Here is a 12,717-nt window from a genome sequence, read left to right on the forward strand (position 1 = left end):
AAGAAACACCAGTTAGCGCTGATTTAGCCTGGCATTATGTATCAGCTTTGTATACAAAGTTATTCAGGGTAGGTTGACTTAATTAAAACTGATATTGATTAAAAATGTTATTGTACGCCAGAAAGCAAAAAACACCACCAATTGCCTAGTGTAATTTGGCGGAGGTCTCGCTTGAATGGCAGGTTGGCGCGTGGGATGACTCATTTCCACAAAGGAGCTAATGTTGGAAGCCATTAAATGTTTGTGCTGATAAATACTTCCCCGCCCCCCTGCTTTTATTAACATCGCAAGTCCATTGTGCTCAAATAAAGACAGCGGTAGCGTTGTTTCATTTTTATTTAAAGACTAATGCAGTGAATCAGAATCTACAGGGCCATATCATAACCAAAAGAAACCAACAAAAACATTTACAGGAGGTTCACCACGTCATCGACGTCCTTCAGAAACACAACCCAGTGGAGGAGTCTTTAATGTCCTTCCGTTGTCCATTCTCTCCTTATATCCTCACCGTTTGTGCTTTAGAAAATGTTTTTTTTTCCTCCCCCATTGTTGTTAGTATTTCAGTGAAAATTAGAAGAAGAAAAAAACCTCCAGTAGATATCTGGTAAGAAGAAGAAGAAGAAGACCCGGTGGTGAGAAGCAAGTGTTGATGGTCATTGTTCCGAAAATCAAAGCAAGCAAAGAATTATGACAACAAATGTGATATATACATGAAATCTCCGCAAATGAGTGAGACGGGAAGGTCAGAGTCGGAAGCTCATGATTGCACGGTACCTCATGTTTCACATTCTCAAAATGTCTCTTCAAATGAGATTTTCTCAACTTCAAGTTTCTGTCTGTCAAGTCTGATGCCAATTGGATGGAGCTCCCCAACTTTTTAACAGGAAGATCTGACCCCTTCGCTCCTTTTTTGTCTATCATGACCCGGGAGAAAAAGCGCAATCAACAACCCAAAGCCATTTTCTCGTCAAGCACTAACAAATCCAAAACACAAACAAAAGAGATAATCCACTCTTTAGCTTTGATGTCACCCTGTATAGCCATGAAAAAAAAAGCTAATGGGGGCATATATATATATATATATATATATATATATATATATATATATATATATATATATATATATGCTAAGCTTCCTTTTCCTTCTTTTTCTCCCTCGTTAATGTAAAACACGATGGAGAGGTGGTTGAAATCTGTCCTTGCATAGCACAAAGCCGACTACGTACAAGTTATGTTATTGGTCATCTAAATGTGCAAAATGCAGAACAATAGCTTGAGAATACAAACAATATTTATCATCTTTTTTAGCTAATATCTTCAATAATATCATCAAATACTGTATGCATCCTGTATTTTACATATGTATATATATATATATATAGCGAGAATTTTCTTTATGATATTCAACATACATACAATAGTTTATTTATATCTATCTTTATACAACTCTTCACCCTGAACTTTGCACTTCCATCACCCCTTTACATGTAAGTGGCCTATTAGGGACACGTTCAATATTGTTATAATGCAAATCATAAGAAAAGCAGGAACCCTCAATATAGATTGTGACCTCATCCCTGTGTTGGCAGGAAAAATTAATAAAACGGGTTAACTACAAATAAATATTTTCAAATAAATAAATACAAAAATACTGTTAAATAAAAATAAAAATAAAATGGAATATTGAAATCACATATTGAATTAAAATAGGTGTAGGCCTATAAATGTTCATAGTTTTGAGTAGGTAACAAATGCTTTTCATCTCAGTGAGAACACCAAAAAAGAAAACTTTGCAACACACAAATGAAAATAGGAATTGAAGTAAAGCTACGCTGGCAATCATCCCCAGTTGAGGTCCGAAGAAAAGCCCTTGCTAAGTAATATTGCTACATTAACACAATTCAAAGTGGGCTCTTCCCAAACCTGGATGGGCCACGGCTGACAAATTCTTGATATTTGGAAAAAACAAGCTCAAGCAATGTTCAAGCAAAAAAAAAAATCTATTCTGTCACCTTTCCTTTTTTTTTGACCTCATGCTACAAAAATATATTAATTTTCATCGCTATCATTGACCGAATTGACAAGATTGGATTATGATATCACATCTCAATTAGGCATGGGCCAACATAAATAAATAAATAAATGAACGAATAAATAAATAAATAATTGAATGAATAAATAAAGAAATGAATTAATAAATACATAAATAAATAAATAAATAAATAAATAAATAAATAAATAAATAAATAAATAACATTCTTCTTCTTTTCCCATCATTGGTGGGCTATTTTTTTTTAAACAGATCTGTTGGCTACTCATGTAGTCTTTGGGGCTAACTTACACACGCTGGCATGTTAAGGTTAATTGGAAGCAATTAACTTCAAAGAGGCAACCTGTTTACTCAACTCTGCAAGCAGCCAATCATATTGTGCCCTGCTTAGAATTCCCCCAAAAAGAAAAGAAGGACTCATTACCAGTGACAATGACTATTTGCAGTTATTGAAAGCTTGACTCAACAGTTATGGGCCCATGCCTAATCTCAACATCTCATTCTTTTACTCACACAGCAGTAACAAATATTTTCAAAGGGCCTGTGATACTGAAGGCAGTGTAGCTGGTACTTTCTGAGTGTTGACAAATTTCAGCAGAAAAACAAAAAAAGCAAAAACTTTTTGCTGTCACAGTGGGTCACAAAATGCACAATGTGCCATCAATCAGCAAAGCCACCATCAGGGCTGCAACTCTCTTAAAATATGGAAAAGGCACTTCTCCTCCTCAATGTGCCTCGCCCCTCGTCTTCTTTTATAACAACTTGACTTTGCGTGAAATGGCATTTTTGGCAAGCAAACAAGCTCTTCCCCCATCACCATGTAACAACCAAAACAGGAACTCATCATTGTAGATCAATAAAATGTCCGGTTTGAAGACGATTCATTACATTCTTCTTACTCACGTACTTATTTTTTACATCTGTACCAACCAAAACAAAAAAGTGAGATTTGTACACAAACTTGGCAACAACAAAAATTAGCGAAAAATATAACGTAAAATGACTCTTTCATGTAGATACCCATTAGTTACTCCAACGTAATATTGACATCGCTAACATCTGAGAATATTTACAAAGACTGTGACAAGGAAAATACATGTTCATCAGTTTCATTTCTGAGCAGAGATGATTGTGTTTTTTTTTTAACTCTATTTTTGGAGCTAAATGAATGGTGTGTCCACTGAGATGTGTTTTATTGCTATTGCAAAAACTTCAACCTATTTTGAAGAGCGGCTAATGGGAGTCTTTGATGTGACAACGTGATTTAAAATAAGGATGCCCTGCCCATGCATTTTACACGCGTGCTGTTTGTCATGTCTGTGCTTCCAAACAAATTCAACTAGTAAATAAGATCCAAGCAGGGTTTGATTTGTGTGGGAGCCATTGGAAGCTTCAAGGCCCGAGCTTTTAAAGTTATAAATTTTTTATTTGTGTGCCAATAGGAATCGTCATTATTAAATATAATAATAGGACGATTGATGCAACCTGCTGACTAGCCTGAGCAAAGCTGAAATGCTTTTAATCTCTTCTCACCAATCTCTGCCCCAAATAACTTGTTGTACCCTGGCCACATTTTGAGTTTCTTAAATGGGTCTTTTAGCTAACAATGACACAAGAAATGTATGCATTTGTATTGTTTTGGACAGGAAGTTTCATGTCCCAAAATGGTTTTATAGGAACGGTTTCGTTTGTGGGTCGTTGCATGACAAATCAAGCAAGCAGACTTGGATTGGAATGAAACTTGGTGTACTTGTTGATAGTGATGGCACAACACTAAATCCCAAATTTGAGGTCAATCGGAGCAGGGTTTTGCGAGCTACGACCCACCAAATTTAGACATTTTCCTCAAAAAAGGTCACCTTTCTTTCAACCCTCATGACTTCACAAAACAGTGCTCGTTGGAAAGGGAATCTGCAATCATTTAGAAGATTGGTGCATATTCTATTAACCTTTTGACCTTTTGTTTTAGTTGACCTTGAAATTTGCCTTGTGATCTTGTGACATTTTTCATTGATTGAAAGTTGAATATTCATTGAATATCCCATGAATATTTGAGGATATTGATACATTGACTTCATTGATGCTAAATTAAAAATTAAACAAAATTCTGAAATGTTCATTTTGAGAACGTAAGAGTTGAAAAAACAACAACCTAGGTATCAGTACGGTATCTGCATCGGCCAATACTGCGTATCAGAATTTGTATCGGGGGCCAAAAACAATATCGGAACAACACTAGTGTTAAGGTCATGTGATCTTCAAGGTCAACTAAAACAAAAGGTTGCAACCATTTCCAACAAACACTGTTTTGTGATGATTGACTCAGTACGTAGTTCCTGAGGTTTAGAGGTTCAAAGAAAGGCGGCGACGCCCCTTTTTTTGCAGAAAATTTCAAAATCGTCGTGCCAAACCCCTCCTCCAATTGACCTCAAATTTGAGATTTTGTGTTGTGCCATCTCTATCAAGTACACCAAGTTTCATTCAAATCCTAATCTGCTTGATTAAAAATGTCAGATTTTTTTGTTTTGTTTATGATTTGGCATTGAACGGCTTTTCAGTTTTGAAATGAATAGTAAAACTTTTCTTTTTTTTTGTCACTGTTGGGCGTTTTGGCACAAACCACTGAACTGTAATATTTTGGCAATACGCAATCTAATACAAAACATGTGTTTCCAAATGTTCAAGTTGCTTTAAAAAGATTACATGCGTTAGATTCGACAGCATCAATGTACAGGACGTATTTCCTCAAATAGTAGCCCTCTTACTAATTTTACAGCCGTTATGAACCAAAACAGCAGCACCTACCGAATCACATCAACAGCATCTGGGATGAATTAAATATGAATATGCTGTTAGGGAGTTCCCTGTGCCGTATTTGTGATGAGGTTTTTAATTAGGTTTTTAAAGATTAGCGTGGCTCCACAATGTTGTGTGTGTCCATGATTGGGCCTGAGTTTCTCAGCCTTTCTCCATCATAACAGTCCACTTTGGTTTTGACTCCACTTTCACTTTATATAAACTTTGATATAGCGATGACATTGTGTAATATCAATAGGCGCCTCCCCCAACAGCAGCTAAGCAGATAAGCCTCAGATACTATTTGCGGAATTACTGCAATAATACTCGAAGAAACGTCATGAGAAATGGGCTTGAACATTTGACAGCACGCTTTGCATGATGTATTTGTCACTTGGTCCGTTGCCAAGCCGATGTTACTCATTTGTTGCAAGATATTATCGGGCAGTTATTCCAAGTAGTTGCAGTCTGTTGCTGGACTGTCTCCCTCATGGAAAGCACATTTGTTCTACTTATTTATCCCTACCTCAAAGGGTAATAACTCGAGAGACTCCCGCAGCAAAGATTAGAAGTGTAACCCTGGAAAATAAGAAAATATACAATGTAGAAAGAAAAAAGCCCCAGACAAGATTGGGCTCTGTGTACTTGAAGAATAGCATTCTCCTTTCGGCTATATATTTGCGCTAGCGTTTTCTTAAAAGCATCATCCCACACCTGAACAGCAACCCTTTAAAAGTCTCTATCGCTTGCTTGCACTTAAGTTTTTTTTTTTTTGTTCTCTATGTTGTTTTCTCCAAATCTTCAAAATGTAAATAAACACAAGCGATGCGACGACTGGGAATTCAAACCAGCATGGACATAATGTTTGTCTGAAAATAAACAGATTTTCCTTTTGTTTTCTTTTGAGGAATAGCAAAGAAAATGATAGTTAGATAGGTAGAATTGAAAAGGAGCCAACGATGGATTAGTGTGAAGTCATCCCCTGCAGTTTGGGCTTCTTATTCAAGTAGGTGGCCCAGTAGACCAAGTTAAAGGTTCCAAAGAGCAGAGGGAAGGCTATTCTGGCGATCCTGTCGATCTTGCTCACGCTGTTAAAGGTTTTCTTGGCCTCGGGAGGTTTGGGCTTTGGCTCCTCCTTGGGCTCAGTTGGAGGTGGGGGGGCGCTTTTGGCAATGGTGGCCAAGCCGGGGTCCCTGGCAATGTTGGGAGCGAAGGCTGTAGCGGTGGCGGCCGGGTACGCTGTCGTGTTGTTCTTTTTCAGCATCGACTCCTTCTTCTTCTTTTGCTGAGTTGGTTTGACCGGGGAAAGAAAGAAAAAACAAAAGACAGGGATCAGCGTATGGCCGACATGACTTCTCCTTTTGGAAATTGAACTGGAATTTTCCAATGCTAGTTCAAAGTACAAACTTATTTTTTCTTCCGACACCTGTAGGACCTTTGCTGTTAAAAGACTGCTTGAGAAAATGACCTCATGTTGACCTCATTATAATGTGAGACACCGCTGACGTCAAATAACTTGGAATTTGACCAACATTTAATAAAAATCCGTTTTGTATCTCTTCTGAAAATAAACCAACAAAAAAAAGCAATAATCCGGGATTTGTGTGAACTAAGATTAGCATTCAGAGCAATGTCACCATAGGCTAAAAAATTTCAAATTTTAAGTAAAAAGATGATGCAAATTTGAATATAGTTATTTTCAATTTCCATTAGTAGCCTACAATTTGTTTTGAAATCTGACACAGAATAGATTGTTGTTTGCTGTATTTTGCCACAAAAGACTATATTTGGTCCTTAATTCAAATGTTGGGGAAAGAACACATTTCCATGAAATCTTTTCATTCTATTGAGTGCAAATGATGAGAAAAGGCTTGCATCATATGAGAAAGCCGTGTGCAAATAATTCTTACATGAAGATGAATAATAGTCATTGCTAACATTGTGTCATCGGCAACCAAATGATTCATACAAATCAATAAGCCTGTAAAAAAAAAAAAAGAAGTCCTCATAAGCAGCCTTGCGTCGCTAAATGCCGCACACAGATAAGTGGAGCAGAAAGCACGAGATGAACACTAAACTATTAATGTTCACGTCATGTTACACAAATTGAATTTTCTGTGCGATGACAAGTAAATGTGTCCCCGCCTTCTGCTGCTCCAACAGCAGTTAAGTGCTAACTGCCCCCGTGTGCAAAACGGGAAGACGCGTCCTTTTACGTTTGACGCCATTCCGAAAACCAATCGGAAGCCAGCTGAAAACAAATGAGGACAAGTGATGATGCCGTATTATCGCCTCGCAGACGCTCCCTGTAGATCATTTGGGGGTCAACTAAGAATGAAAGTCAAATCTCAAATACCTTCTCCGGCACCACGCTTTTCCCGTCCCAGGCGTAACCCCTCTTGGTGAAGTAGTTGACTGTGGCGAACTCGATGAGGGCAGAGAAGACGAAGGCGTAGCACACGGCGATGAACCAATCCATGGCCGTGGCGTAGGCCACTTTGGGGAGGGAATTCCTAGCGCTGATACTGAGGGTGGTCATGGTCAGGACGGTCGTCACTCCTGCAGGACCACAACGCAACACACCACTTCAATGTCATTTCAGGTCTGCGTCACATCTTTTCAACCTTAATAAAATATTTTCATAACTCTTCTGATGAGACATCCTTTGCCATGGCCTGAGTGGGTCTGTATCATTACTGGCACTAAGCAACTTTGAGGAAGATGGTAGGAACACTGCTACACAAAAAAAAATGTGCTGACTGCTTTATGCCATATGTCACGTCCCCCTTTCTCCATTGGTTACAAAAACGGAAGTCAATTTGAATGTCGACGCACGATTACTGCTTTCCTGGCAGAAGCTGCAAAACAACTTGTCTGAGGAGACAAAAAGAAAAAAGAAAAAGGGAAGCGACACAATGCGCTTGTCCTCATGGGAAATGTGGTCTTCCTTCAGGCATAACATTACCTCTTTTGTCCATATGGCGCCGCCATAATCAACGTAAGCTGAAAGTTCCTTAGTGTTTATTTAATGCAATTGACTGATATGAGAGCAATATGTTGAAAAGTCTGCACAATTTCCATCCATCCATCTCTTTTTAATACTTTAATGCGTGTTCCCATTAGGATTGCGTGAGAGCTGAAGCCCATCCGAAGAGAGAGAAAATGAACTTCACAGACAGCACTGTTTAAAATGAATTCCACCCCACTTCTCCAAACCGACGGTGAGTATTATTGCTGACCTAAGTCAGCGTGAAACCAAACTTCTATTTTCCCAAGATGCACTATACAAGAAAGCACTCCTTGGATTCATGCATCCTTGTCGTATTTGTTGTATCATGCGCAACTGATCACTTGCAAATAATTTTTAATGATTGAGCCTATGTTTTTGGCCATGAAAATTAACGGCCTCCTTCAAAGGTTTTTCAGATGATCAAATCTGACATCTGTTGAAAGTTTGTACAATTTCAAATTCAACCATCAAAAATTGTGCCTCGTATACATAAAAACGTAAGATTTCTGATTGCCATCACGCTTGATTTTGAAAGTCAAATGACTATTTTTAGGTATCAAAAGTTGAAGTTGCTGTTTTGCATGTTTGCGTTTAAAAAAAAAATCTAACAAAAAACAAACGCATTACTAACATAGTAAACAATCCAATGAAAAACAGGACGTGACTAAATATGCCGTCGCTACCTTGAAATGTCTAAAAACGAGCGATTCATTAAGACCGTGATCATGGAAAGATCTGGTCATCATCATACATCATTTATTACTAATGCTGAGTTGGGGGTTTTCTTTTTCAAGTAGGCTCTCATTTGTATGAATCCATGGGAGCAGCCGTGCAGCTTGTTCTTTTAATAGAGTCGCAAAGGTAAAGATGCAGCCGCAACATGCGCTCGTCCTTGGGGATGCTGCGGCTGACGAATAGCGTGCAGGCAAAACAGGCTGGCGGAATGACATCCTGCAGCGCAATGCAAAACACACCGCAAGAAAAATAAGGCAACATATAAAGTAGAAGGAAAATAATGGTGGCCGCATGTTGCCAACGCTGCCCAATCACTCACTGACTACAAGTTGCAGGTAGCGCAGACAATCAAAGGAAGTGGCTCGGGCCATTTGTATTCATACAGAATCGACGGCTGCAGATGTTTACACATCAACATAAGATGAGCCTGAGCACAAAGACACCCGGCGATTTCATGACATGAACAGATGGCTTGTTTAGGGGGAAATATCAAACACGACACTTCCCATACGTATGTTGTACGTACGTATGTGTGCGCGCTAGCTAGCTAGCTAGCGAGCTACGTGGCATGCACACAAAGGGATCACACGTTGCATCCTTCAATCATCTGAACAAAGCGTTGCAACCTGATCTTTTCATTTTTATTGAGCTTTTTGATAGAAAATGCTCTCATTTGACCACTTGGTGTATGTCCCAAAAAAAAAATTATTTTTTTGTAATAATGTCAGACACAAGTTTTTCAAAATACTGTAGCAGTATTCCTTATTACTTATTATTATGCACATCATGCGGTCCATTAATCTAAACACAGTTAATATTGCGTTTATGGAATATGAATAAAGCAGCAAAATCCAGCCGTTTTTATCCATCACCTGCCGTCAGCTGAGAATGAAATCTCGGTTGCTCAGGTTACGACCAATCACCTGTTTTCAGAATTTGGTCATGTGCTGTTTGGCGAGCATGATTGGTCGTGACTTTTTTCCCCCCCTTTTTTTTTCCTGAGAGAGCTCAGTATTGTTCATTCGGTAATCTTACCAATTCGACATGTCGATTGGTCGTGACCTGAGCCCTGAGCAACTGATGTCATTTTCAGTGGATAGCAAGTGGCAAAAAGGGTGCTTAATTCACACTCCACAAACGCAATATTTATCAGAATGCCATGTTTAGACTACTGAGGACGCATACAACATATTTTTGTCGAGAAAATTTTGGGGTTGACTTCCCCGTTAAGAATAATTTTTAAATAGAAATGTATTTTTATAGGACAAAAAAAAATGTCTGTTGTCTAGGAGCTATTTCAAGTAACAATATCATTTGAAACCACCTGTTTGTTTGTTTTTATAGATAGAGAATGTATTTTTTCGTATTAATTATACTTCCTGTTAGCATTGATGCCTCTTTAAACTAATGCAATAGCGTTTGCATTAATTCCGTTCCATCTTAATTGCAAGTAGATTCATGGTTGCTCATATAATTGCCATTTGAAAATATTGATTTCCAATTAATGAGCAGCAGGCTGCAGTGTCCCAATTGCGACAAACATCCCTGTACACCTCAGTTTGATGTACAGTATGTTTATTTTGAAAGCGTTTGTGGGGATGTTTGCTCTCGGTCCATTCTGACGACACAAGCGGTAAACAGATGAATCACGCGCCTCTCGCCTTCCCACGCTCCTTTTCGCCTTTGCTTGGGATATCAAGCATAAAGTATGATTACCATGTTCTCATTAGTCAGAGCCAAATAAGTGATTAGTCACTTAACCAGAACCAAACCGGAGCCCTCTGATGGATTTGCGTCATTTGCATTGCTGGTGCACGGCCCCCGGGTGTGTGCTCATGCATTTCTCACCTTCGTTAGGAATCAAAAAGAAATAAGTAGGTCAGCATTATTTATTTAGCTTTCTGCAGTCTGTATTGCATGCTTGATCTTTTTTGGGGGGGGGGAACATCCAATGCAGGTTATTTGTGTAAATTTAATGAAAAAGAATTGTTAGGGAATAGTCAAAAATGTGTACATTGTACTGCCCCAATCATATTTTTGCAATGTCATGATAAATGTCCTTATGTTTTGGCGTGTATCCCTTCAGAATCTTTCAACACTTGTGTTTGCCGTTCTTTCCTAAGGGAAATAAAAGTTAAATAAAAAACTGACATTAAGAGATGAAAATTCTCGACTCAGCACTTAGCCGCTTTAGCTCGGCATCCTCGGGGCCTTCAGTCATGTGAGACCGAACAATTATTTCCCTCTTTTCTTTTCTAATTAGCATTTGGAGCTATTGTAGGCTAACAAAGGCAAGAAAGAAGGTAACTTTTACTCTTCTTTTTTTTGTGTGTGTGCTTGAAGATGGACAATAACACTAGACGGACATTGGCGGTTGGTAGCAGTTGTGTGCAAAGGGGCGGTTTCCCTGGGCATCCAACATATGGGGGCATCCAAAAAAAAGGATGATGGGAATTTAAGACTATGACCAAACAATTTCCCGTGAATGATCAAAAAATCCAGGGGGACTATTGTACAAGGGTCCAGTGAAAATAAATGAATGTTTTTCACATTGTACCAGTACCTAGGGATTGTTTGACGATAATTATTTTCTGTGCTCGAATGGGGCAGTTATCATAGTCTGTATGTTCGTTTGCCAGTTAGCCGCATTAGCCCACTAACATTGGTTCAGAGCCGTTTACGATCATTAATTTGTGCACAATAAGGGCATGTTGTTAGCTATTTGCGCATTGTAGTCATCTAATGTTATAACGATGATTGCTTCTTGCCGACCTTAATGTGGGAGGAGTTTATGCTAAATAGGTCAGCTTTCCATGTCATGTCAGTAAATCCCTGCAAGTGGAATTCATTTTTACGGCCACTTATGTCCTTTTCTTTGCTTCTACCCATATTAAACTAGGGGACCGTAATACACAAGTACAGAGAAAAACTACTTTTTAATTATTATTATTATTTTTTATAATGTTTGGGTACATCATATACACAGGAAATTACGGTTTAATCACACTACAATAAAAAATAAACAACAACAATTGGTTAATAAACACTAATGTGGGAAAATAATAGTTTTCTAATACCCCAATGTGAAATCAAAGATGATTTGATGAATAATCAATCGAATGATCATAACAAGCCCTTGTACTGAGCACAATGTGTCGTTGCGGAGGACTGAATCAACAGTGTCAGTGAATTCCCCAGTTAAATTTAAATGAATCCTTTAATAACGGACAGCAATATGAAAATTTTGAAATAATAATCCTTGCGGGCAGCACAGTGAGGAGTGTTCCGCACTTCTGCTTTCAAATTCGGAGGTCCTTGGTTTCAATCTCAGGTTCCTGTGTGGCGTTTGCATTTCTGCGCTGGGCTGTTTTCTTTGCTAGTTACTCTTGTTTGTCTATAATTATGTGCCCTGTGATTAATTGGCTGGGCCTCACCTGTGACCCTAACTCATTCTTTGCCATTGACTGCTATAGACGTCAAAAATTCAATTTAACTATTAGTTTAAACATTTTCCCACTTTTGTTAACAAGAATATAAAAACCTAGAAAAAAAATGTTATTGTACATTTTGAACAGATATAAAATTTGTAATTAATCATGACTTAACTATTGAAGTCATGCGATTAATTACAATTACAAAATTTGATCACCTGACGTCAGGCGATTACATTTTTTAATTCTAATTAATTGCATGACTTCACGAGTTAACTCACAAATAATCACAAATTTTATATCTGTTCTAAATGTACAATATTTTTCCCCTAGGTTTCCATACTCTTGTTAACAAAAGTAGAAAAAAAAGTTAAACTAAAAGAAATAAAAAATGTAATCACCTGATGCACCTAATTTGTAATAATCTTTTCTTAAAAAAATAAATACAATGTTTTTATTTTTTATTTTTAATAATCTTTTTTTTAAGAAAAGATTATAAAAAATTAGGAGCGTCAAGTGATTTTTAAAAAAAAATTGTAATTAATCGCATGACTTCACTAGTTAACTCACGATTAATCACAAATTTTATATCTCTTGTAATACAATACAAAAAATTCTAGGTTTTCGGGAAAAAATGGGGAAAAATGTTAAAGTAATAGAAATAGTTAAAAGGAATTTTTGACGTCTATAGCCGT

General features: G+C 37.7%; 1 protein-coding gene across 4 annotated transcripts in view; it reads right to left on the reverse strand.

Moving 5' to 3' along the window:
- Nucleotides 1-318: 318 nt before the first annotated feature.
- The window catches only part of gabra1 (gamma-aminobutyric acid type A receptor subunit alpha1), a 36,723-nt gene continuing 24,324 nt past the window's right edge, over nucleotides 319-12,717 (reverse strand). For all 4 annotated transcript variants that reach the window (XM_086097842.1, XM_086097840.1, XM_086097841.1 and 1 more), the window contains exons 9-10: nucleotides 7,203-7,405; nucleotides 319-6,131 (exon numbers count right to left, since the gene is read on the reverse strand). In XM_086097842.1, coding sequence (XP_085953968.1) covers nucleotides 5,811-6,131; nucleotides 7,203-7,405 — 524 coding nt within the window. In that variant the 3' untranslated portion in view covers nucleotides 319-5,810. The remainder of the gene's footprint in view (nucleotides 6,132-7,202; nucleotides 7,406-12,717) is intronic.

This window comes from Leptonotus elevatus, chromosome 16 (genome assembly GCF_054856555.1).
Source record: "Leptonotus elevatus isolate MCC_2025b chromosome 16, RoL_Lele_1.0, whole genome shotgun sequence".
Taxonomy (NCBI): domain Eukaryota; kingdom Metazoa; phylum Chordata; class Actinopteri; order Syngnathiformes; family Syngnathidae; genus Leptonotus; species Leptonotus elevatus.